This window comes from Lacerta agilis, chromosome 4 (genome assembly GCF_009819535.1).
Source record: "Lacerta agilis isolate rLacAgi1 chromosome 4, rLacAgi1.pri, whole genome shotgun sequence".
NCBI lineage: Eukaryota > Metazoa > Chordata > Lepidosauria > Squamata > Lacertidae > Lacerta > Lacerta agilis.
The window spans coordinates 75,738,680-75,766,607 of NC_046315.1; the positions used below are offsets into that span (position 1 = coordinate 75,738,680).

The window sequence follows — 27,928 nt, forward strand, 5'->3', positions numbered from 1 at the left end:
AGAATTGTAGGTGTGTTTCAGTTTGCAGGATAAGCAGTTAATTCCCCATCCTTTATCGCTAATATATATATATATATATATATATATATATATATATATATATATATATATATGGCAGGTCCTCTCTTCATTTTAGCAGCCAGTTGCCTACGGTGTTTCACTTGACCAAGTTATAGAATATTTTATATAGAGAGGGGAAAGAAAAATAAGCACCTTCGTGCTCTTTGTGGCCGGGAGCCAGGCTTCACTTCAAAGCAATTGTGTCTCAAACTGATAATAGACCTACAGAGATGACATTAACCATAGCACCATGAATTCAACATTATAAATTCAGTCACAGTTGAGTCCCTCAGGCCCAAAGTTAAATCTGGAAATTCTGGCAGGCAACTTTTAGTGCTGAATATTGTAGATTAAAACTGTGTCAGTTAACTAGATCCAGCCCATCGTACTGTGAAATGTCATCTTATTGCCGCTTTGAAGGTGCTAGGGTGATTTTCCCCTCTCTCTTCTCTCTCTCTCTCTTTTTTATAGTTTATCTCAGCCTCAAAGTGTATACTAGTGGGTGATGAAAAACAGTCATGTCCAGAGACTTCGTAGCTGGATAATGCTGTTAATCTCAATACCATGCCAAGAGCACGCTCCAAGGAAATATAAATACATTTTCCCCCCTTATCTAGGTCATTTCTGCACAAGAATGGCTTTCCCATGCTTTTTCACAACAGGTGTCAAGCAGGGCTCCCTTCCACCTCCATCCAGCAAACATATCCACGCATAAGAGTTGGGTCAACTTTTGCAAAGGTGGTTTTTAGAAATGTTGGCATACAGCCATCTTTGCTAAAAACAGGGATGGGGGACCTGCAACCTTCCAGATATTGTTAGACGACAAATCCCACAATCCCATAATATCATAGGCCATGGTGACTAGGGCTGATGGGAGTTAGTGCCTTGCAACATCTGGGCAGCCACAGTTTCCCTACCGATGATTAAAAGTGTCAGTCACACTGATGCTCAATAGACAGACAAGACTGGGTACAGATATGAACCCAATAGCAAGTCTTATTGAAGGTGCTGAAAGAAAAGCAGTTGAAACTGGTCAATCAGCAACATTTATCAGGTTAACTTGCAGCCTCATCTAATTCAAGGTTTATTATATATGGCATTGCAAGTCTTTGCTCAGGCAAAAACAGTTAAATTGTCATCCTGTGGAAGACTAAAGCCACTTGGTTCTTCTATAGTGCAGAGATAATATCATAGTGCCTAACCACCACAGCATGGTGCTAGGACCATGGCTAGGGATTGTACATTTGCTCTTCTGGTTTCAGTGCAAGTTCCATTGGGCAGCTTGGTACCCCTTCTGTACCTTCTTCCAACCTCTCGACCTGCTCAAAGAAGCCCTTTAAACAGCCTTCCTGTGTCACATTTGGTCTTTCCCTCAGTGTCGACTTAGTAGCTGCAACTGCTGGTTTGCCTGCGTAAAGGTTAAGGCAAATTCCCAGTTTGCCCCTTTCTAGTGCCACTGGTCAGTTGCAGATAGTGTTAATATCTGTGTCTGGTGTGTGCATGTCGCCCAGGAGTGGCAAACAGCATGGCCCATGTTAGAGTGGTCCATTGCACATGTATGGCTAGTGAGGACGGCTGCAGTGCTTTCGCATGTTTACCATCAAATAAACACATAAAAGAACATTCCATACTGCAAGCACATGGTAAATTGAGCCCCAAAGTGCACCTAGATGACTTGTTAGAAAAATGTAAGTGTCCTAATAATTACTGCCATTTTTATTTCCTGACTGCAAAACAGTGCAAAAGAATTCGTGGCACCGTAAAGGAAAAGGATAAAGAAAGAAAGCAGGATTTATTTTTCAAATTACATTTCCTGGAAAACAGAAGTTTTAAAAGCCATGCATCATATTTATTGGCTGCAGTCTATAGTCACAAGTAGTTCAGTGTTTTCTTTTTTCATCTGTTCTGGGACTGAACTCCTCCTACTCCTGTTACTCCTATTGCTAGAAAAATCCACACGGGTTTTAGTAGAAAAGGGCAGTTTTGTGCAATGCAACAAATGTTCAGAACATTTTAAGGAGCATTTTCATAGCTTATAAACAGGGGGAATTGGGAATTGTTTTCTTTATTAATTATTTATGGTAATTGTTTTGTAGCATTTCTGGATTATTGCATCATTTTAATCATAGGGACCCAATGGTCATCTAGTCCAGCCCCCTGCAATGAATTCAGATTCATTGTTCCTTTTCATCTCAGTCTGTCACATCCAGCTAAGATTGAGACTGTCCTTTTGACACCAGTGGAGGAAGTTATTTACATCTGATGTTAAGTCCAATTATTATTAGTGAGGCCTAACTTTACCAGGATGGAGCCATTTAGTACTCTTGCTTTTTAGTTGGAATAATTTGCCATTCTTTACACTTTCAATAACTCCCTCTTACCTATGTATTTAGGAAGCAACGTCTATGACAAACAGAGCTTTCTGATTGGGGAGAACTGAGATGCAGCCTGAATCAGGTCACGTGTGTGTGTTTCAACTCCATACCTTCCCTTTTTATGTCATTCCTTTCTTGCAGCTACTTGGCATTATATGCATACAAGCCCCAGAAGACGGATGAACTGGAACTACGCAAGGGTGAAATGTATCGCGTTATTGAGAAGTGTCAGGATGGCTGGTTCAAAGGGACGTCTTTGAGAAACGGCATGTCTGGAGTCTTTCCAGGCAACTACGTAACTCCTGTTTCGAGGTGAGGAACAGTGGAAAGATCGGCACTGAGCAATCATACATATCCTGAGCAATGTTAGCATACGAATATATTTCTTTTCAGGTTGCACTGGGTTTCCCTAAAATAGAGAGAGAGAGAGAGAGAGAGAGAGAGAAGTATATCACTCTGCTATCGGTCATACTTTATGTGTCAGAGACTCTAGATTGTTGGCTACACTCAGGATAGATAGCACTTGACTAAAGGGTTTATTGGTCTTACTCAGTGACCCAGTTTAGAGGTAACATTCCTGGTCTAATAAGGTATGCTTTATTCAAGTGGGAATGAGCTCAGGTGCTTCCTTTTCTGTATCTCTGCCCATAGAATTCTAGAACTGTAGAGTTGGAAAGGAGCCTGAGGGTGCAAGAATCTCAACTAAAGCATCCATGGCAGATGGCCATCCAACTCTGCTTAAAAACTTCCATGGGAGTTCATCACCTGCCAAGGGAGTCTGTTCCACTGTCTAACAGCTCTTAAGTCCCTGAGAGTTCTTCCCGATGTTTAGTCAGAATCTCCTTTCTTGTAACTTGGATATCCCCCCCCCCCCCGGGGTAAGAGAAAACAAGCTTGCTCCATCTTCCATGTGACAGCCCTTTAGATATTTGAAGATGGCTCTCATATCTCTTAACAGTCTCCTCTTTCCCAGGCTAAACATACCCAACTCCCTCAACCATTCCCCATAAGGCTTAGTTTCCAGACCCTTGATCATCTTGGTTGCCCTCCTCTGCACACAATCCAGCTTGCCAATGTCCTCCTTAAATTGTGGCACCCAGAACTCGCCACAGGATTCCATGTGTGGTTTGACCAAGGCACAGTAGAGTGGTACTATTACTTCCCTTGACGTGGACACTATACTTCTGTTGATGTAGCCTAGAATAGCATTAGCTTCTTTTGCTGCTTCATCACACTGTTGACTCATGTTAAACTTGTGGCCTACTAAGACCCCTAGGTCCTTTTCACATGTACTACTGGCAAGCCAGGTGTATCTTCAGAGATACTTCCTGCTTAGTTAAATCAGTTTCCAGTGACATCTGAACTGGAAACTTATACTTTAAGCACTCTCTAGAAACCAGAATTGCAAACAATTATATCTCAACAAGGCAGTGTAATATATCTTTGTAATATTTATCTCCATGATACTGTTTAAGCTAAGGTGCTGGAGTTAATTTTTTCTCCCCCTTTTTCTTCCTCACCTGGCTGGTTTTGAGCAGCCAGGTAAAGAAGATTCTGATATTTAAATCATGATAAATTAAGCTACCAAAAAAAGGGGATTGAATTAAATCTCTGGCCTAAGTTTCCAACTTTCTAATTCATATATTTACAAAGCATGCATATTAGTTGTTATAACAATTAAAATGTATCTATTTGCAATTAAGCAGGGACCTTATGTTACCCAGGAGAATAATCTAAGACCGATGGTCATAAAGACAGCATTCCTTTCGCACTGCAAAAATTATTTCTGCTTAAGGGAGCAATTTTGAGATTAAGGATTTCTGTTTGGATCTTTCTGTTGCATCTATAAAGACCCTAAGCAAGATAAATTACTGGAAGACTATAAGGTTGCAATGCAGTGCAGAGTTAGGTGTGCCTTAACACTCATTGGATTCAATTTGTTAGCTGCTGGTGGTTTTTCACATGTTGTGCATTTTGCATTACATTTTGCTCCCGAAGCTGCAGTCTCTCAGTGCGCTTACCCTGTAAAATTTAGAGACCCAACGACCTTCATTCCATCATGATTTCTGTAGCATGCAGTCATTCAGACTTCTTTGCGGTCCTTGGTGACAAACGTAGTCAAGCAAAGAGGCATGCCCTACCCAGAGGTACTCAGGTGACTGGCTAGTCAATTAAAATTAATGATCCAAATACTGCTTTAGCTTCTGGGATGAAAAATTCCGTAGACCAAATGGCCTGAAGTTAACTCTTGTCTCTCCAAATATTCTTGCATCAATCTTGCATCACATTATTATTATTATTATTATTATTATTATTATTCCATTACATTGTTGTGTTTTGCGGCTGCATCACATTATTATTATTATTATTATTATTATTATTATTATTATTATTAATCTGCAACAACCTGCAGACTTTGCATAGGTGCATGAACTCTGATTTCACCAGATAAACCTAGCAATGTGCCAGGGAAACCTATTGAGAGGCAACTGAGTGCCTTTGCTGCAAAGCAGGCTAACAAGGCTATCTCTCAGGAAACCATGGTAAGAATGTGCCTTTGATGTCTTCTTGGGTGCCTGTACAGAGCATTTGCTTTCCTCTCTCTATCTATCTCTCTTTCTCTCTCTAGGGTTCCTGCCGGAGCTGGTCAGCCGAGGAATTTGGCAGGAGGGTCTCCCACAGCCAAAGGCTCTCCTGGAGCTGTCCACCCAGGTAGCCCAGCTCTTACAAACACCGCTGCCGTTGTGAGGCCAGCTGTTCCAATCACTGCTCCGCCCACTCAGCCCCAGCTGCCAACAGCATCTCCGCAGATGAATAATTGCTCAAGGTATTCCTCTCAGCAGACAGGCATCCAGCCCCGCAGTTCTGTACAAATGGGTACGTATGGGTCCTTCATGTGTCCGAACAATCCATATTCCCCAAATCTGATATTCTGTCTCAGATGCACAAGCCCCTGGAAGCCTTTTGTCTCTGTAGGTTTCCTCTGAAAATATTTCGCTCTATTTGAAGCCCAGCATGCAATAAGGAAAGGTTTTTATGTGCCCTGTAGTGTTTAGGGTAGTATTTATTGATTGCTGGGAACTGCATTTTGTTTATCAGGTTGTCCACTTGCCACAGCTGAAATCAATTACGGTGCTTACAAATATTTACACAAATACATTTTGGAGCATAAAACACGCTGCATGCTGAGAAGGTTAATGCTTCTAAATCCACTTGACAAGCAGTGCATGACTTAACATTTTAAAAACATTTTATTAGGCTCTGAAAGATGAAATGTCTTTATTATGCAAGGCAAACACGAGCGATAAATCTGAGGTCTTGGAATACAGCTACCTTTTATTGAAAATAAAATGTAAACAGAATACATGCATTCTGCAATGCACCTTTTCCCAGATGGCTTTCTTGATTCAAATAATAATTACCTGCGTACAGATTCATTCTGCTTTTTTTAAACATTGACTATAATGCATAGTAAATTATTTTTAAAAAAAAGTTAATTATGTATCCCTGTGGCAATTCAGAGCCATTTCAGAAATACTTCCTGAGGCTGACAGATTGCTTTCTCATCCTGCAGAGCTATCTAATTTGTCCCGAGAATTTTTTTATTAAAAAACAGCAACACTCAACACCTGGCAATGGTGCCACAGTGTAGATTTGGGAGGTTAAATGACCGCCTTAATGCCAGGTCGAGCAGCTTGTGCTATCTCTGAATTTTCAGGGAAATTAGTAGACTACAGAGATCTTGTTCTGAGCAGAACAAATAAAAAATTTATATAATCTGTGCTATTTCTCAGAAAAGCAGAATAGTGAGAAAATAACTTAATTGCCTAGAAAAGTAAGGACAAGGTGCCACATCATATTTTGATGTTGCTGTTTGGTTCCCATCTTCTGCACAAGGGATAGCTAATGTAGCGCCTTCCAGACATTCTCATTATCATTGACCTTTGGGAGTTGGAGTCCATAACATCTGGAGGGCACCATAGTGGCTTCCTGGTTATGCACAGTTACCTGAGCAACCATGGAACATAGTGGGGCTTGTTTCTGAGTAGCTACACAAACATATGATTGCACTGTTGAATATAAGAAGCGGTATTGCTTGGACAGCGTTTGAGCTTGAATATAGGAGTTTGATGTTGATTCCTCAACTGGGTATATAACCCCTTTATCCTTGTTATTCTGAGATAGCTTGTTACTCCCTTGCGATAAACAACTTGTTCTGTTTGTATGAAGTTAAGTTACTGGGAGAAGAATCTTCAGTATGGTTTTTAAAACCAATACAGTGGCAGACTTTGGCCCCTCAAATTTCAGCAGTGCCTTGTGAGACTCTAGACGCCCCCTTCTTGCATTGCTTTGTCGCCCCCTGTAGGGCCGGAGCCTGGTGCGATTAGAACCATTCGCGCTACCCTAAAAGCCTCCTCTGCCCAATAATATGTATAATGGCAAAGATATAATGCTAGGGACCACAGCTCAGTGGAAGAGCAGCTGTTTTTCATGCAGAATTTCCCAAGTTCAATCCCTGGCATCTCCAGTTAAAAGGTTCAGATTATAGTATAGTATAATAATATAATAGCAAGTAATGGAAAGACTCGGAGACCTGTGGCCAATAAGTGCAGAAAATACACAGGTAGGTGGATGAATAATCTGACCTTAATAATTAGGTAGCTTCCTATGTTCAAATGCAAGTAAATCTGCATGATTTTAAATGTGATATCCTTCTTCTTTTTTTGCTTTTGTAGTAGGCAAGTCTTGTTGAAACTAATGCCAACCTGATCCTAAAAGTATTTGTCCGGAATAAAATGTATTTCTGAGATGAGTCGGTGGCCTTGCAACAGTTTTTAAAAAAATAATATATGCACCACATTAGGAATTATTTTCAGTACAATTTCTTCCAGTGCTTTAATACGTGTCAATCCACACACTGGACAGGTCTAGAATGTTGGCATGATCCAGACCACTTTACAACCTTTAAAAGTGACTACAGTCATACTTTGGCTCCCGAACGCCACAAACCTGGAAGTGAGTGTTGCGAACGTTCTCTGGAACCCGAACATCCGACGGGGCTTCCGCGGCTTCTGATTGGCTGCAAGAGCTTCCTGCAGCCAATCAGAAGGCGTGCTTTGGTTTGCGAATGTTTTGGAAGTTGAACGGACTTCCAAGGTATGACTGTACTATATGGCCCTTCCTATTTTTGACCTTGTTTAGTGCCATTCAAGTTATTTCCTTACTGTTCCCTTCTCTCTTTTTCTTTCCAGTTGTTCACCCTTCTGTGCAGGCACAGGACCGGCCCACTGCTACAGTCTCACCACTAAGAACCCAGAACTCCCCATCCCGCCTCCCAAGCACTGTGGTCAGGCCACACTCTGTGGTTTCTCCGCAACACATCCACCACTCCCCTGTGCACATCATCCCCGGAGCACAGTGTGCCAGGCCCATGATTCCCCTCACGTCGGCGGCGGCAGCGATTACTCCTCCCAACGTCACTGCAGTCAACCTGAATGGAGAAGCAGGAAACGGGCCCATCAGTAGCCTGGCAACTTGCAGCCCAACCAACGCAGCCTGCAAAGCAGAAGAAAGGAAAAACGAAAAGGTAACAGACAGCTCTGGTGTTGCAGGGTAGATGCCCTTCTTAACAATTGTAAACACAGGGCCCACCGTATGATCCAGATTTGCTTATGCTTATAGATATGATTGATAACCAGGATGGGACACCAATCTAAAAATAAGATGTCAGTAGCGAGGGAGCTATCATCAATTAAATCTATCCTCTTGTCCTTTGTCACGCTTGTCAAAATGGTACCTTTCCTTACACATAGGATTGTATTATCTTTCTTCTGTTAACTTTCAGACTATTTCAGGGTAATAAGCTTCCCTTGCCAGCATCTCTGTGGAGAAAATGGCAGCCCACCCAAAAGTCTTCTTGACCTTTTTTCAGTGGTTGAAAAGGGAGAGCCCTTCCAGTCTGCAGGGTCATGTTTGAATAAGTATAAGCAGTTCTTAATGCTAAGCACCTATAGCACACTTGTTTCATTGATTCACTTTCGGAGCTGGCGGTGGATTAAGTGCCCAGCTGCGTGTGAGGTCCCCATCTGCTGCATTTCTTCTGGCAGTTGGCATGCTCTTTTGTCTAAATCCTCCACATCTGAAACAGCACAGAAAGAGACCAGAGAAGTGCCACAGGTTCCATCACCGTATGGCCAAGTTTTCAGGAAACTGCTTGCCTAGTTACATAGAAGATGTTTATATATGAAGGTTCAGGCCTTGGGGGCTTGGAGTCAGAGGCACAATAAAACACTGACTTGTAAATGGCTGAGGCTGTTTTTTAACCACACTGTAAACATCTCCATTTCTTTCAGAAAATTGCCTTGCCATGCTTCAGTGAAGCCAGGAGAGGGGATGGGATTAAATATGACTAGGTGCAATCTGCGACTGATACATTGTAGGTGCAGGTTTTTAGGATTCAGCCCTGGGAGCAATCGTCCCATGTCAACACATTTAAATGTGTTGCTAATGAAAGCTAGTGCCAAGCCGCTTTAAACAGGCTCAGCCTGTTAAGCCCTTAACAAATGCAGAGTTTTGCTTTCATTCAGAATTTATGCATTGCTAATAATACTCAAATATCAGTGATGAAGTCTGCCCACTCGAAGCCAGTTGCAGAGCCAACTGATTACACTCTACCTAGAAGTATACCACCTACTACAGATCTTTTACAGACCAAGAGGATGAGACCTAGCCTCTTCTCCTGATTTGTGGATCTTATTGGTGTGTGTGTTGAGTGTGCTGAAAGACACCTATTGATTGGTGAGTTCCATAGTTGGTTGCTAAAGCTAAAGACTGCACGCTTTTTTCTCATGTCTTGAACTTCTGTGGCCTTTCCATGCAACACACAACCTGGGCAAATTTGCTCCCTGAACAGGGCTGCGTATAGTCAAATGAGATGTTGAGAAAGTCCTTGGTAACTGAACTTGAGAACTGAACACTTAAAAGCCCTTCGCTTTGGTAGCTTCGAGAACACTGTCCAACCATCTTGTTCTCTGTCGTCCCCTTCTCCTTGTGCCCTCCATCTTTCCCAACAGAGTCTTTTCCGGGGAGTTTTCTCTTCTCATGAGGTGGCCAAAGTATTGGAGCCTCAGCTTCAGGATCTGTCCTTCTAGTGAGCACTCAGGCCTGATTTCCTTCAGAATGGATAGGTTTGATCTTCTTGCAGTCCACAGGACTCTCAAGAGTCTCCATAATTCAAAAGCATCAATTCTTCGGCAATGAGCCTTCTTTATGGTCTAGCTCTCACATCCATACATCACTAATGGGAAAACCATAGCTTTAACTATACGGACCTTTGTTGGCAAGGTGATGTTTCTGCTTTTTAAGATGCTGTCTAGGCATCTTTTAATTTCGTGACTGCTGTCAGCACCTGCAGTGATCATGGATCCCAAGAAAGTAAAATATCTCACTGCCTCCATTTCTTCCCCTTCTATTTGCCAGGAGGTGATGGGACCAGTGGTCATGACCTTAGCCTTTTTTGATGTTGAGCTTCAGACCATATTTCAGATACATCACGCTCAATAGTTAAAGAGACGCAGCAATGATGTCCTGCTAATTCCATGAGACCGATATATGTATATAATTCTGCCATGCGTTTCTAAAAATCTGTTCGTCTGTTCCATTTTTCGATTAGCTGTGACAGCACGATAGCCCAAAAGGCCTATAACAGAAGAAAGTTTTGATTTACCTTGCTTGTAGCGGGGTACACCAACATGCTACTTGAAACATCAGACTTTGCCTTTGAAAAGAAAAATAACTTTCTTCATTTCACTCATTTTTAAAAGATCTTGACCATAATGTAGCCCTAGCCTGATTTTAAGTGGAGAGTTTCTCCAAGTTGGCTAAAGTTTCACTGCTCACATGCACATAGTATGCCTTTGAGTTATATGACCTATGAACAGGATTTGGCTTCACTATCACTATCCGGTGTTTTGTGGGGTTTTTTAGTAGGAGTTGCACTAAGCAAATATTCTTTGCCATATACCAGGAGTGAAGAACCAGCTTGCAAATAAAATTTAGCCTGAGGCCGGGCTAAAATGTGGCCCTCTAAGCCTCTAGTACAAAACCTGATTGCCCTGTTTTGCACTCTCCTTGAATGTGTGTGCCTCAGTGGAATATGTCCTTGAACTCTGATAATGCCTCTTGTTTCCCTGGATGGAAGATGTGTGTGTGAGCATTGGTGAAGTGTACATTCATTGCTCCAGCCACTTTTGCCTCTTGTCCTCCCCACTACTGGTATATTGCCTCAGCTTTCCTAAATTTCTTTCTGACCCTCCCAATTCCGAGACTCTGCACCATTGCTACCTGGGAAACTGGGCCTGGCCAAGCTAGAGGTGGGTTGGGTTTTGTAAACCAGTAAAGGAATACCCTCAAAGACAGAAGAAAGGAGTTGCGAATGACCCTCCTGGTAATGTTGGACTCCAACTCCCATCAGCCCCAGCCGTCAGGGATGATGGGAGTTGTAGTTCAAAGGATCAAGATGGCACCCAGTTGGGGAAGGCTGCACTGGGAGGGAGGTGGGTGCAATTTTCATTCTAAAATGCCCTTGTTGCATGCTTTTATCCATTCCTAAGCCATCCCTATATTTATTCTTTTCTGCCATTGTTTCCTCCAAATTCTCCCCAGTTTCTTCATGTCTCATTGCTCCCTCTTGAAACTTCTCATTTATTGTCAAATCTTTGATTTCAGGTACTGTAATGCTCTTCTTATCTAGCTCATGGGGTGAGAAACCTGCGGCCCTCCAGATGTTAATGGATTAACCCTCCATCCATCCAAATTACAGCCTGAAACATCTGGCAGGTGTCAAGTTGGGAAAGGCTTGCTTTAGTAGAGTTTAGTACTGTATGTCTATGGAACTGCAGCCCATGACATATAAACTCAATCTGAGCCAACATGTATTATTTGTTAAAAGCCTCTGGATAGAATTTCCTCTTCCAGCTCGCTTAAATATTGCCTGATAAGATAATTACAAAATACTCTGATTTCTTATGAGTTGATTACTCTTATGCCACTTTCCCTTGTAAATAATTTGGTTACTTTTTGCCATCTCATATAAAACTACTTACATGAATGAACTGATGTGGCCTCAGTCGCTTAATCTGATGAAGTAAATCACACTGGGTGGTTGTTCTTTCTGAAGATCCCCCTCATTTGGTTTGTGATGAGAATTTTGATTAAACTTCTCGAAACACAGTGGCTCCTAAAATGATAGATAAGTTGTTGCTTCTGGGAACAGTTTGTTAATTTATCATCAGCCACGGTGCATCTTTATTGCTTTTTGATGCCTGGAATGTATCCCAAACTATTTGAAAACCAACTATCTGAAACTATCATTTGTTCTACATTAACAGTGAAATCTGTCCAAAAAGTTTAACGTAGAGCCAAATTACCATATGGGCTTAAAGATGTATTGATTCATGTGAGGCTGAGGCTGCGTCTGGCTCTCGGTCACTCTTCTGATGCAAGCTTTTCTGTCTCTCGGCCAGGGTCATAACTTCTGTAGTGACCCTCCTTGTTACTGGCTAGGAGAAGTACAGGGGCCTATATTGTGTAACCCCCTAAAAATGACCTGAAATGCATGTCACATGTTTAGTTGCTGAAGGGAAGATTTCCCTATTCCAGTGGATCATATTAAATACATGTTGAACCACTTTTGCCCGGTGTGTGGAAAAGAAGGTATAGATGACAAGAATGTTTTGAGAATGGGTGCACTGGTTGTTGTTTTCCCCAGGATTCAGGGAAGGAGTTCAACTCGCACCACCCATACAATATTTATTCATTTGTATAGCTATAAAATAAAGTTATTGGGGAGGCAGGACATAAAGGTCTTGGATGACAACAACAGGGTCTGGGTCAGTTCATATGGGAGAGGCAGTCCTTAGGTATTGAGTTCCTGAGCCATATAAAGCTTTAACTTTTAGCCTAGGAGTCATAGGTAGGGACTGGGAGGGAATTCAGTTCAGTTTGCATTTACTTAATTCCATTTGAACTTACTTAATTTGCACTTCCCGAAAAAAAATCTGTGAACCAGAAAACAGGCAGCCTTTAAAATGCACACTTCTCTGAATTTCGTAATGCAACTGTACTGTGAAGTAGTATAAAGGTAAAGGGACCCCTGACCATTAGGTCCAGTCGTGTCCGACTCTGGGGTTGCGGCGCTCATCTCGCGTTACTGGCCGAGGGAGCCGGCGTACAGCTTCCGGGTCATGTGGCCAGCATGACAAAGCCGCTTCTGGTGAACCAGAGCAGTGCACGGAAATGCCGTTTACCTTCCCGCCGGAGCGGTACCTATTTATCTACTTGTACTTTGACGTGCTTTCGAACAAGAGAGTACATATGTTGATGAGAATATCCCAAAATGCATTATTTTAAGGGGGTGTGGTATGTTAAATAAAGATATCTATATTTGTAGAAATTTGCACTAAAATTCTGATGATGATTTTTTTTTTTAAGTAACAAACTGATGTGGGAAACTGAGAAATGGAAAGAAACTTAAACATGCAGATTCACCCAGAGAGCAACCATGCAGGCAAGTGAGTGGGCTGATAGATGGATCTCTCCACTCCCCCTCTGACACCCCGCTTTGTTTCTGCACTGGCTGCTCCACTTCTCCAGCCTACTAGATAGAAGACAATTATACAGAGTGGGGGCAGGACTGCTAAAATGAAAGCATCCTTCATTTCTACGCTGGCTCTGGAGGAGGAAGCTTCCCCTCTGCTGAAGCAAGCATGGAAAACACAGGCTACTAGCTTATTTGCAAGCTGGTAAAAAAAACAAAACCCAACCAACTTGTGGTCTAGTCATTTTTCTGGACTTATTTACAAGGCTTCAAAAAATCATACAGAAAATAAACTGCAGCCCCAGAGAGCATAAAAGTCATATGGCAGTGCCTGCTGCCATACATTTAAATTTAGCTGTCCTGTTCCAGTATGAAATGGAATGTTGTCAGCTATCTGAGTATTCCTTACTCAATGCTCAAAGCTGTAACAGGGTTGTCTATAGAAAGTTATTTCATAATAAGCAGTAGTATGCTCAACCAGTTTTGCATTATTTTCATTCGCTACAATGAAATCAGTGGAAACATACAATTTGATTAGACACTTGTCTTGAACCTTTATGCCGAAGCAAAAGGTGAATTATTTTGAACTATTTCTTTCATCACAAAACATTTTATTTTAAAGTCATGTGAATTGCTCACTCAATCAACAGACTTCTATGATCATGGAGTAACCCATAGTCTGTGCATTAGAAGATCAAATCATTCTGAAGACACAGTTGATTAAGTGTTAACATCTGTTTTTCAACTATCTCTTGTCTAAGCTTGTTCAGAAAGAAGGGAAGTGCTTTTATCTCTACATAACTGCTAGGGAGGGAGAAATTTCTATTTCTGAAATATTTGGCAATGGCTAACTCTTTTATGTAACGTGATTAGAGTATGTTCAAATTCCCACTCCCATACAGCATATTAAACAGAAAAGCACATTAATTGTGAATTGTAAGCATACTACAAGTACCTTCAGTAGTACACTGCAAACTTCCTATTGAGCTGTCATTCAGTAAACATTGGTAGGGGTTAAAACAAAAATGAGTACATAGCATGCACAACCTTGAATTGTTTCAAGCTGGATAGCACATTGATTAAAATTCTTCCCTTTTTTGGAACTAGTACATGTAGGAAGTCACAATATGGATTTTAAATCCAAAAGATTTTAAAATAAGCACAACAAAACAGTATGCAGCTGCACTCACTGGCTCTTCTCATTTCTAATTTGTTCTAACTATAGAAATGCAACGCTGCCAAGTTTTGAATTGCAATGGTAAAGGCTCAAGTATAACTTACGTACTGCTAAAGTTCGATTTCCTTTCCGAACACATAGGATGTTGTCTGATCCACAGCCTCCCCCACTCCATCTCGGCTGTGAAATGATCATGTGGTCTGCCATAAGCCTGGCAGGTATCTGGAAAATCCTCTCTCTTTCTTTTATTTGCTCTTTGGTTCCCAAAGATACTTCCAAAGAGTTGTTGACCAATGCTTCTCATGCATGCAAGTTTTTAGCAGAGTTCCTAATTTCCTCATTTAATCCAGATTTACAGTTTCTGTGGGAAATCTGATAAGTAAAAGAGAACCTGTTAGCAATATCAAGCCATGTTTGATTGCACCCCACTATATATATATTTATCTGATTATGTTCTTCTGGATCGGCCTTTGTTGAAAAGACAGCCAAGGCTTCCTGAAAGTACATCTTTTCCCAATAAATGGGGAAGTGAACATTGTATGAAGCCTTAAAGGTAAAGGGACCCCTGACCATTAGGTCCAGTCGTGACCGACTCTGGGGTTGCGGCACTCATCTTGCGTTACTGGCCAAGGGAGGCGACGTACAGCTTCCGGGTCATGTGGCCAGCATGACAAAGCCACTTCTGGCGAACCAGAGCAGCACACAGAAACGGCGTTTACCTTCCCGCCAGAGCAGTACCTATTTATCTACTTGCACTTTGACATGCTTTCGAACTGCTAGGTGGGCAGGAGCTGGGACTGAGCAATGGGAGCTCACCCTGTCGCAGGGATTCGAACCACCAACCTTCTGATCAACAAGCCCTAGGCTCTGTGGTTTAACCCACAGCGCCATCCGTGTCCCTCATGGAGGTATCTGATAATAAAACACTTAGAGTAGGAAACTCATATTTAGCATCTTCCCCACCCTTTCCTTATTCTGCATTAGAGCATAAGGACAGAAAGCTGGCACTCAGCTAATGAATATTTCTCAGGCTGGCAATTAACCCAGCCAAATGCATTAACCCCAGCTGTCAAAGCATAGTTTGCTTCAGATTCTATAATAAAGCAGATTTCTTCCCTTTGTTGGTTTCAGCTCTTTTAGAAATGCAATATGGCATTGTTTAAAAAAAAAAGGACTTCTCTTGAACATTTATGTTGTTCAGCGGTGTTTTTAAAGACTGGGAAGCCACATGCCACTTTGAATCAACTGCCAAGCAACTCTCAGAAAGTAAATGTTCAGAAGGTTCCTCCTAAGTGATCACACTGAAATTTTCCCAGTTTCCACCCAAAGTAGTCCAGCACATTAAAAAAACGAAGCTTACAAAATGTGAAGCAAAAATATTTGGGGGTTGAGTTTGCTGTTACATAATTCCTACGTAGAAAGCACTTCTAGGTCAGAAGAAGCATGTGATCTGAATATAGATTATTCTGTGTAACAATTATGTACACACATCTATTTCACTGCATGTACATTTGGGCCACAGTCTGTATGGGCATGCTTAAATCGGTGTGAGCCGGTCTGATACAGTGGTTATAGAGTGTTGGGTTAGAAGTAGGGAGACCAGGGTTCAAATCCCCACTTAGCTTCAAAACTCATTGGTTGGGCCAGTCACTGTCTCTTAGCCTAACCCTCACAGGGTCGTTGTGACGATGTATGCCACTTCAAGCCCCTTGCAGGAAAGATGGGATATCACTGCAACAACAGTAACTAGGGACTAAGCCTATTGATTTCAGTGAACTTAAATTAACCTTCCATTGTGGCTGTTGTACACACGAGCCAAAAGATGAGCCAGCGTGGTGTAGTGGTTAAGAGTGGTAGACTCGTAATCTGGAGAACTGGGTTCGGGTCTCCACTCCTCCACATGCAGCTGCTGGGTGACCTTGGGCTAGTCACACTTCTTTGAAGTCTCTCAGCCCCATTCACCTCACAGAGTGTTTGTTGCGGGAGAGGAAGGGAAAGGAGAATGTTAGCCGCTTTCAGACTCCTTCGGGTAGTGATAAAGCGGGATATCAAATCCAAACTCTTCTTCTTCTTCTCTGTTGCTGCTGCTTCCTAGCACATGTATCAAAGCACATGTATATATGCAATGATCACATTAGCTTTTTCAAAGGTGAATGCAACTTCATTTTACAACTTAGCCAAATATTCTCCAAAATGTGTTCAAATTTCTAATTAAAGAACTGAATACTTACCATCAACATCATCAACATCAGTACAGAAATGTGGTCTAGATTAGTGATGAACTTAGATCACAGACTTGCCTCCTGGGTTAGAGCAAGGAGTGCTGATCCCTGAAATTTATGTATAACACATACGGGTATTAATTATTTTATCAAGCCTGTTGGCCTTGCTGTAAGACAAACATCATTTTTCTCTTTTTAATTTATTATTACATTTATAGCTCACCTTTCCTCCAGGAGACTCAAGGTGGCCTACATGGTTCCCCACTTTACATTTTATCCTCGTAACAACTCTGCAACTACCACAAAGAAGACCCTGTTCCAACCCACCACATAATGAGGCTCCTTCTGCAGATCATAGGGCCTGTGCAGACTGTGAGAGAGGTGCTCCCATCAAGCATTTAAGCCCCAGGTCATTTGCCACACCACTCAGCACCTTGATATCAAAATGAGAGCCCCATAGTATTATCACCATAATAAATATAATAATAATAATAAATAATAATAATAATAATAATAATAATAATAATAATAATAATAATTTATTTCTTATACCCCCGCCCATCTGATTGGATTACCTCAGCCACTCTGGGCGGTTTCCAGCACAAATACAGCATCAAACATTAAAAGTTTCTCGAAACAAAAGCTGCCTTCAGGTGTCTACAAAAAAAATATACAGCTGTTTAACTCTTTGACATCTGCTGGGAAGGCATTCTGCAGGACGACTGCCGAAAATGCCTTCTGTCTGGTTCCCTGTAATTTCACTTCTCACAGTGAGGGAACTGCCAGAATTGGAGCCGGGAATCAGTGCCTGGGCTGAACAATGGTGGCAGAGACGCTCCTTCAGGTACACAGGGCCAATGGCTTTAAGGGTCAACACCAGCACTTTGAATTGTGCTCAGGAGCCAATGTCGATCTTTTTGAACCAATGTTATGTGGTCCTGGAGGCCACTCCCAGTCACCTGTTTAGTAGCTGTGTTCTGGATTTATTATAGTTTCCAAGTCACATTCAAAGGTAGTCATGTTGTTGTATTCCTATCAAGAAACAGGGACTGGGCTGGAGAAGGCCTCTGTTTCACAAATGAATCAGAGCCTCTTTTTCTACTGCAGAAAGTTGTGCCTCTTCAGACATGGGTATGTTTTGATACGCCTTTTGTATTGTTCATAATTTTTTCAAGTGTTCAAATAAAGTCTGGTTCATCCATTAAAAAAAACCAAAAACAATGAATCAGAGCTCAATGAGAAAAGACAAATCTGGAGAGGCAGATCTTGGCATGTGCCAAGTAGCATAGGAGCTCATCCTTTCTCACCCAGCTAGCGGATCTAGCAAGATGCATTAATTTGAAAACTCTAAGTCGAAATTGTGGTAGGGCTCACAGTTCTCTGTTTACTCCCGATTGCATTCACACATTACACTGAAAAGCAACGTGACAAATGGGTTTGAAAAGATGTGTATTTTCATCTGAGAGCCAGGATTGGTTGAAGCGCCCTCTCGAGTGGACAGAGCCCGCTTTTGTTGTGCAACGGAAAGAATAGCTCAAATATTTCTGTTATATACTGGTTTGAAAAATGGTGGCACTAGTGACAAATTGTCTGGCTTTTCGGTGATCTTCGAGCAGTTAGCTTACTTATAAATCTCTCTGGAGTAGCTCAGAAAACCTTGTTGCATTTATTTTTTCAGCAAAGCCAGACACGCTCCATGCTCACTATAATATAGTTGAGGGTGATGGTTAAAGGGAATTTTGGTGCTGACTATCCAAGAAGAGTGTAGCCTGCCTTGTGAATTTGTGAGAGTTGGTTATGTGAGGAGCTTGAGGGGGAGAAAATACTTGCTGCTGTTGCATTAGCCAAGCGAAATAAAATAAAATGAAGACCACCTACAAAAATCTAGATCTCAGGTGTTTCTTTTTTTTCTATAGAATTACACGTATCAAGTTTCTGTCACTTAAGGAGATTAAAGAATGTAAAGCTGCGTGGGTTTATCTGTTTTGTTTTTTAAAAAAAGAAAATCTGCCTCTGGTAAAAGCCAGGAAGTTGAGGTAATGTAAGTGTAAACTAAAAGTATTATCAAGCTGCAAGCTTCATTTTGTCATTTAATATTTCATTAGATTTCCAGAATATGCAGCACATTAGCAAAAAAATAAAATAAATTCCTTTCTGTGTGTGTGGGTGTTTAAATCCCAGCGGCTGTTTTCCTCCATAAAGAAAACATGAGAACTTGAGAGTACTAGTCAATATTCTAACCTGGTGTTCATTTCATACAAGTTAGCTAGAAAACCTTATTTACTGAAGCAGGGTTGTAGCCCACTTGTGATAGTATTTTCCTGCTTGCTTAAAACACATTCTTTCTTTCCCTGTTTTATTGACTGCCTTCTAAAGTTTCATTAGTTTCTCAAGAAATTTCAAGTTAGCCTGGAAACACCTCAGAATGTCTTCAGTGTTGAATATATCACCCAGCCTTTAAAAACGGTGGCAGCGTTTCACACAGACTTCCTAATTAATGTAAAAATTGATTACATGGTTGCGCGAACTCCTTTGAAAACACGTCCTTGTGCCTGCTTGAATGAAAACCATGCGTGGGATGAAAGCTATCTGTAGGGGTGTACTTTTAAAAGGCTGGAAGCCTTATCACACTAAATTTATCTGCATCATCTTTCTGTTTAAAAAATCTCTTTCAACATCTTCACAACTTCAGCAATGCCCTTTTTTACTGCAAATGTTCTGATGGCATTTATAAAGTGGAAGTGCATATGGGCCACACCATTTTCTCAAGATGGCGTCGCAAAATCATTTATGAAAGGGGGAAATCACCAGGTTGGCATGCTGCCTTGTTATTCTTCTATAACATGGGTAGGCAACCTAAGGCCCAGGGGGCCGGATCCAGCCCAATCACCTTCTAAATCCGGCCTGCGGATGGGCTGAGAATCAGCGTGTTTTTACATGAGTAGAATGTGTCCTTCTATTTAAAATGCATCTCTGGGTTATTTGTGGGGCCTGTCTGGTGTTTTTACATGAGTAGAAGGTGTGCTTTTATTTAAAATGCATCTCTGGGTTATTTGTGGGGCATAGGAATTCGTTCATTTTTCCCCTTCAAAATATAGTCCGGCTCGCCACAAGGTCTGAGGCAGTGCACTGGCCCCCTGCTGAAAAAGTTTGCTGACCCCTGTTCTATAGTAAGCATTCATTGAGAACATGCCTTAGGTGTGATAGTAATGGAAAGAGTAGGTTCTTTATCCTTGTTCCTAATATAAACTTGGGTCACTTCCAGGCAACCTGTTTAATGGGCATTCATCCTGACTTGCTTGCGGAGAGATTAGATCACATCAAACATTTCATGAGCATTCATTCTGATTTGTCTGTGCGGTTATTAGAGGATGCTAAATCAAGCCAATGTTATCCCACAGTTTCTAGTGCATTTCCCCCATCACCAAAAGTCCAATATTTTGGTTCAACGGGTTTGTTTCACAAGAGTTCCAAATTACCATACATTGCACAGCCTGAATTTGCAAGGATCTGCATTTATCCCACCCAAAAATAGTAATCTGGAAGTGCTCCATGGCATGTGGGAGCATATTTGTAAGGATATTTTGACCCCTGGAGAAGTTCAAAATCACCCAGTGGTGAGAGGTTGTGGATATGGTGGTCCCCTGACTGTTCAATACATGGTACTTCAGATTCTAGCTGGGAACTGCTGGATCAGCTTGTACACCTATTGCAACATTTCCAGAACACTTCAGCAAAGCCAGGTGCTTTCTTGGCCTCAAGTAATGGTGTTTGTGCTGGGAGAGGGGATATTTTGTCAGCAGCCAGCAGCATGGCATTGCATCATTGCAGATTAGGCTCTAAGGGACCCCAATTTGGGGGGGGGGTGGAGCTGAAGTGCCGTGCTCAGCAGCAGATGCTATGGTTGCAAAATATCCCAGGTTCAATTACTCATCTCTGAAACTCTGGAGAGCAGCTGCCAGTTAATGCAGACCAGTGTTCATCAACATGCAGTCCCCAGATGCTATGGGACTACAGCTCCCATTATCTACAGCCAGCTTAGCCAATTGTCAGGGATGATGGGCGTTGCAGTCCAACAGTGTCTGAAGTCCCCAAGGCTGAAGAACACCAATGCAGACAATGCTAAGCTAGATGGTCTCCTATGTTTCTTCCCATCACTTCTCTTCCTCTGTCCCCAGAATTGCCCTTAACTGCCCCACCTCTCTCTCTTTTTCACCTTTCTTTTCCCTTTTTGGGGTTGATTTAAATCAGGCCCTCCAGATGTTTTTGGCCTACAACTCCCATGATCCCTAGCTAGCAGGACCAGTGGTCAGGGGTGATGGGAATTGGAGGGCTGAGTTTGAGGAAGCCTGATTTAAATGGTAATCTGAGTTAGGATGGGAGGAATGGGCATTACCTGTATGTACTAATACGACACCTATTCCTTCACGTATGCCTGTAAAATTTGCTTTAAAACCTAAATGCGATTAATGAAAGAATAAAGGTCAACTCTATGTTATCGTTTTCCTGTGATCAACCAAGAGCATGGATTTAGACATGCACATCAAAAATGGTATTACAAGCATTGTACAAACAGTGTTCTTTTTCCAAACGCTGTTGTGCACCAAACCCCAAGGGGAGCAATTTACCATTTGAATGGATCCCCCCCCCCCAAAAAAAACCCAACAACTCTGTTCAGTTACGTGGCAGCTGCTTTTGTCGGAGTATTAAGATGCTGCTGTATTTCCCCCTCCTCCCCAGCGAAAGTTACATTCATTCATTTATCTATTTATATCATTAACCTGCTCAGTGCCTAACGACTTTGCACATGCAGCAACATTCTGCTTGCAGAAATATTGATCCTACAGAAAAGCTTTAGTTGCAAAACCACAAGTGGCCGCTGGTGCCGCTGGTTTTAGTTATGGCAAATGAAAGAAAGGCCATTCAGAGACTGAATGGCTGCCCTGACCGAAAGGTTTGGGACAGTAGCAGTACATGGGATAGGGCAGAGCTGTCCTCATGACTCTGCAATCTAACATAAGGGCATGGGTACACCTGAAGGACCTCATATGGTTGATTTGAGGATAAAACAGAGGGGAGTGGAAGAAGAATATGCACAGCCTGAACTCTTGGAGGAAGGGCGAGAAGACATGAAATAAACATCTATGTAAAATTCAGCCTAGCTGCAGCTTGGAGAATCTGACGAGAGAGCATTATGCCTTACAAGAACATGACTATGTGCACACCATACATTAAAGAACATGACTTCCTCCAAAGAATCCTGGGAACTGCAGGTCATTCCTCAGAGAGCATCAAGTCTGGCACCTTTAACAAACCGCAGTTCCCAGAACTCTTTGGTGAAAGTCTCGTGCTTTAAATGTAAAGGCATGTGCGCAGCCCATGTCGATTTCTTGTCCTGATAACACAAAGGTCTCCAACACTGGGATTTAATCAAATCAGCCAAAAGGAAGGAAGCAATTTATTGTTATACTGAGGTCCTCGAGGATTTATATGCCAGCGTGAAATGACAAAACACTGCTCTGTTTCCTCCAGGAGTAGAATCAGATAACACTGCCTTTTCAAATTCCAGCTGTTTAGAGGTTGACTTTTCCCTTACTGGATGAGTAATCATGTTTGCCACAATAGAAGTTTAATATAACTTCCACTGTGCCTCACCTTTTACAACACAAAACTTCTCTTAGTAAAGGTAAGTTGTAAACAACGCTCACTTCCCTGTGCGTACGAAATGGTTGGCATTCATCTAAAAACCTGTAATTGAAACATCTCACTTGTAATGTTCTGTTTGATTTCTATGCAGAAAGAAAAGAAAAGTGGGCTGCTGAAGCTTCTAGCAGGAGCATCCACAAAGAAGAAGTCCCGCTCTCCTCCGTCAATGTCCCCAACACATGACCCTCTGGCAGTGATGGAAGGGATGCTGCAGGGTGCTATGGGACCTGAACTATGCTCTCTCTCTAGCCATGGCAGGGCAGGCTCATGCCCAATTGAGAGTGAAATGCAAGGAGCAATGGAGATGGAGCCTCTGCACAGAAAGACAGGCTCTTTGGATTTGAATTTTCCTATTCCTTCTCCCATAAGGCAGCTTCCGCCTTCAATGGCAGCCATCCGTCCAGAACCTAAGCCATTGTCTCGAGAAAGGTATGTCATCCAATTCAGTGTATTTACTTGTATTTTGGGTTAGCTGCCATCCTATGCAGAGTATTTTGTACAGAAACATTTTCATTTCATTGCAACGTTCCTATTAACTGGGAAGATCAGCTAACTATATCATGGAGTTGGCAGAGACCTCAAACCACCTTTCAACACAGGACCCCTGCTGCAACAGCATCCCTGAGTTGGCTATCCAGCCTCTGCTTAAAAACCCCTAATGGAATGCTCTCCCCGTTGAGGTCTACCTAGCACCAACTTTCATCATTGTTTTGGGGCCAGGCAAATATATTTTTTTTGTTTTCCAGTACATTTGAGCAGCACCAATGACTGGATTTCTCCCCCACTTTGATTATGTTCTCATATATAAAATAAAAATGGAATAATGTCATCAGGCTGCAGTTCACATGGCTGCTGACAGGTGGCGTTTCAAAGTGGGGTGACTTTGGTGAGGGATGGGTTGCGGGCAGGCAGAGTCAGCAAGTGAAGAGAGCAGGGGCACAGCCCCTTGTTTTAACTTCATTAACTCCCTGCCTGCTGTGATTCAAATCAGCCCCTCCCCACTCCCAAGGCTGCTATTTGCACTTAATAATGTGCATGGTTTTTAAAAATGCCAAGACTCAGTTTTTAACCCTCAAAAATCATGGGGGGGGGGGGACCCACCGACCCACCCTATAGCAGACTTCTGAATAACCAAGCATATGTGGGAAATAAGAACTGTTTCCATATTACAAAAAATGGTTCTTTCTGTGTCACAATTCACAGCACGAGGGCTAGCCCATTTAGTAGCAAGACTGCTTTATTTGGCTACTGTTAGGACAAGTCAATAGGAACATTCCCAGACTTGAAAGCATTGAAGGCTGCTCCGTGACGCCAACTGTTGTATTTCCACCAAAACCCAGAAAATTTAGCCTTACTATTAATTTACATTTTTTCTTCTAACCAGGCATGATAAAAATACTGCTACGTTCTTAGCCCCAAGAATGGAAGTTAAGGAAGGGCAGGATTGTGAAGCTGTGGAATGGAAAATGCAGAGCCAGAAGGCCAGCCTGTGTTCTCATTGTTTGCACAATAAGCTGCAAATGGAGTTATACAGATGGGCCTCTTAAAACATTACAGATAGTGCTAATTGCACTTTGTAGTAGCTGAGAATTCAGATCCTGATTTTCAGGCATTTTGATTCCCAGAGTCTTAAATCCGAGAATAACCTCTAATTGAAATAAGCTTAATTATACTCAGCAGGCAAGGTTTTCTAATTGATTTATGAATTAACTTCCATATCACTGGTTTATCTGCACCCCTTAACTGATCATATGGTTCTTTATGCCTATAAATGAGGAATATTAATTACCTTTGCACACTAGGCAGGATAATGCCTAGCTCTGGATCATTTGAGCAGCTATATTAAACACTTGTCTAGAAGTTCATTCCACATCCATTTGTGCTCATTAAGTCACCCAAGTGCTCAGTAGTACAATTTTAAAAATAAAATACATGTGTGAAGCTGCATTCCACATCTGGCAGCACAGTGACTTTTTCATCTCCACACTCAACATGTTTGCTTGTTTGTATTTTACTGTATACATAATTTGTTCAATTCTATAGATGAAGTAAAGTGCATGGGTGGGATCAGATGAACAGATTCGTATTTTATGCAGCACTTGTGGCTTGACACCCACAAATATATAAAATACAGGAGAGTTAGGCAACTCTAATAACACACAGCAGGCACAGCTTTATTAAATGCAAACCTCCAAAATTGGAATCCCCTCCAAACTGATGCTAATTTTTTAAAACTTGTTTTGTACCCTGAGCCCCGGATTTTGTACCCTTCCATCTGAGTACCCCCCACCACCTAGCCTAGGCATAGGCAAACTCAGCCCTCCAGATGTTTTGGGACTACAACTCCCATCATCCATAGCTAACAGGACCAGTGGTCAGGGATGATGGGAGCTGTAGTCTCAAACCATCTGGATGGCCAAGTTTCTCTATGCATGACCTAGCCATTGCAAGAAGCTACCTAATACTCATTGCAAGAAGGAAAACAATTGTTAATTACTGCAGTGCATTTTGTGGGGCTTCCCAACCCTTGGGGGTCGTTGCTTGTTGTCATTCCTACCTATTAATGGGCTAAATTTTAATTGCAATAAAAGGTAGAGGAATTAATCACACTGATTAATTGTTTTCAGCTTGGAGTGAAATTCAGAGTTGACTGTGCATTTTGTAAGGTATTGTGTATGAAACTAATCGGATAATGAATCCGGGGGGGGGGGGGGGGGCTCGGATTTTCCTTCCTTGTAGCGCATTCTAGCCTGCATTTATTCCCGTTCTGTTTTCTTAACACCTGCTTCCTTCCAGTGGTATTTGCCTAAACATATAACCGCTGTAATCAGCACAACTGAGATAATCCAGTTTCATCACTGCGAGAGCTGTCAGGAAATGCCTAGGAAGTGCTGTTATGTGCTTAATATTCCTGGTCCTTATAACGCTGAATTTGCCTGGCCTGGCTGATCAATGGAGCAGGAGACCTAAGACCCACCATTCGTGTTATATTTTGCAAAAAATTCAAATACGTGAAAACGTTTGGGCAGATAGCAAATCCCTATGTGCCTATGTACACATTAGAGTTTTGCCATTTGTAAATCGGGGTGAGGGAGACACCAATTTATTGTGTTATGAGCTCTGGTTTTCCACATCTGCTTTGAATTGCAATTGGACAGTTTGAGCAATGTGGAATGCTTCTGCCACTACAAGGTACCTACCGGTAAATTTGAACAGTTCAAAGTAAAATAAAAGGTTGCATTTCCATTCACCAGGAAGATGGGGTCCAATAAACTCTACCCTATTTTGCATATTCCATTATGAACATCCATACACAGTTGCAAGATTTGAAACCTGGGATCATTTTAGCTAAAATTACTCTAATTGAATAATGTAATTAGTCAGCACTGAAGCAGCATGTCTAAAATAATGTGAGCATTCATTTGCATAATGGCTGAGATTGGCAATGCTTTGCAAAGTGTAGCAGATCTGCCCATGGCAGTATGATAGACTTTCTCCATAGCTAGCCAGTAATCCACATTTCAAACCCTATTACTTGCATTGGCATACTGGGAAGAAGTGACAGCCTGATTTACTGGTGAGGGCGAAAGATGACCAGCTTATTTTGGATCCCTCATGAGCAGGAATGTTGGAGAATTCTTTCAAAAATGGAAACGGGAGCAGCAGTTGCCAGTGTTTGCTTATTTCTCCCATGTCCAGAACAGAAATCAATCCAGTGAATACAACTGGTATTCACTGTTGTTATCTGCAAATTATATGTAATTGTGTGGGTGGGAGGGTGTGTATTCCCCATTTGCATAGTTTCCTTCACAATGAAATGAATGGGGTAGAATAATTTAATGACAATGTAATTTGTTTCATTAATTGCACAAATTACATAATTTCACCACAGCGGACAGCATGACAAATAACATTTTCAGCAGAAAGTGAACTGCAGCAGAACAGAAACAGGGCTGCTTGCAACAAATACAAGACAACTGCCTCCTTATATCCCGACTCATGAGCGCTATATTCTACACAGCTGTGCAATCATGTCAAAATACACAGCTTTCCTCCAGGCATTTCAGATACAATATGATGCTCAACAGTGTTATAGTGACCCATCCTATGCTTAACCAATGATGTTACACTGTTAGTGAAGTGTTTTGCATCTGATCCAGCGAAATACAAGTATAATAAACAAAAGAAGCCAGTGACTTTTTAAATATATCCTCTTAGCTGAAAAGCAAGGTGCAGAGATACTCTCTCTCTCAATAAATCAGCCTGCGTAATTGCCTGGCAGCTACAGATGACCAGGAATTCTATGCAGGCTTGTGAGCAAGAAACCAAGCAGGCTGCTGGAGAGAAGATGGTCTCTCAGCTGCATCCAGATAACTATGTTATGGGGCAATAATAAATGTAAATGCTAAATAAGTAAGATGCAACAGGCTGCTGAAGGAGGGACATGCCTCCCTGTCCCTTTTCTGCTACCACCCCAGAGGCTGGTGAAGCATTCTGCAGCCTAGTAACTTTTGACGGCTTATTGATAAAACTGACATAAATATATGCATTGTGTAAGAGTTTCTGGCGTGGGAACTTCCCACATCATCATTCCCAACCAACCTGTGCGGTTGCTGGTTCCAGATGTAGATCTCTGACCCTTCCAGGGAGTATAAGTAGAGCATATGAACCACCTTCTGAAATAAGGTCTACCCTTCTGTCTCTTAAAGGTATCGTGTTGTGGTCCCCTATCCCCCACAAAGCGAAGCCGAGATTGAACTGAAAGAAGGCGACATCGTGTTTGTCCACAAGAAAAGGGAGGACGGCTGGTACAAAGGGACATTGCAGAGGAACGGCAGGTCAGGCCTCTTCCCTGGGAGCTTTGTGGAGAGCTTCTGAGGGCTTGAGCTCCACACTTTTTGGACTCGAAGGACCTTTCACAGGAAATTCCATAGCACAAAAGAAAGAGAGAAAGAAAGAAAGAAAGAAAGAAAGAAAGAAAGAAAGAAAGAAAGAAAGAAAGAGCGAAGGGAAACTTTCCTAATATCCACTGCCATAATAAGAACTGTAATTATTATTTCCAAAGACTCCGCAGGCTCTTTGATATTCAGCCCAGGAGATGAGGTCTCTTGCTGTGCTTTCAAACCCACGTACGGTACATACAAGCAGTATTGCTGTAGTCGTGCCTTCCACTCAGAATCGAAGACTGAGAGGACACACATTCGGGTTGTATCTTAAGCTAAAATCCAGCCGCCACACCTTGTGTAAATGATAAAGTATGTTTTAAAAAAAGAAAAAGAAAAAAATTAAGAAACTTGTTATATTGCTGTAATTTATTTGTCTGAGCTGCAGTGTTCTTATTACTGGCCTATGCAAGAGGGACTGAGTTTCAAGAGGAGTGCAAGGGGACTCTTGAACTTGTCTGTTTTCCCAGGTGGGGGGTAAAGGAAGCTCATGGATGAAACGGAACCCACTGAAATCTGCACATTGTTCGGGCTAGGCGGAATTTGGGAGTCCAAAACATTTCCAGCATTCCTTTCTAATAGATACCTCAAAATATTCTGCTTAAGAATACTAGTCAGGGCCTTTTCATACACCGTGCACCCCGAGAAAAATATTGAGAGTAGTGTTCCCAGTGTCAGGCGAGTCAACACTGGAAAAGTGCATTTTCCCACAACCCATTCTGAAAGCCAAATCCTATGTGTGACAACGGACTGCATGACCAAGTCACGTCGAGCAATGTGGACACCACATTGAGACTTTTTCTCTTGTCACGGCATCTCCAGTAGTTAGCTTAATAGCGCATCAAAGA

The 27,928-nt window shown here is 41.9% G+C and overlaps 1 protein-coding gene across 1 annotated transcript in view; it reads left to right on the forward strand.

The window, feature by feature from the left end:
* The window catches only part of SH3RF3 (SH3 domain containing ring finger 3), a 100,044-nt gene extending 72,643 nt beyond the window's left edge, over positions 1 to 27,401 (forward strand). Inside the window, exons 6-10 of the mRNA XM_033146392.1 lie at positions 2,577 to 2,747; positions 5,065 to 5,312; positions 7,688 to 8,022; positions 22,229 to 22,566; positions 26,847 to 27,401. Of these exons, the coding sequence (XP_033002283.1) occupies positions 2,577 to 2,747; positions 5,065 to 5,312; positions 7,688 to 8,022; positions 22,229 to 22,566; positions 26,847 to 27,015 (1,261 nt within the window). The 3' untranslated portion in view covers positions 27,016 to 27,401. The remainder of the gene's footprint in view (positions 1 to 2,576; positions 2,748 to 5,064; positions 5,313 to 7,687; positions 8,023 to 22,228; positions 22,567 to 26,846) is intronic.
* The last annotated feature ends 527 nt before the right edge of the window (positions 27,402 to 27,928 follow it).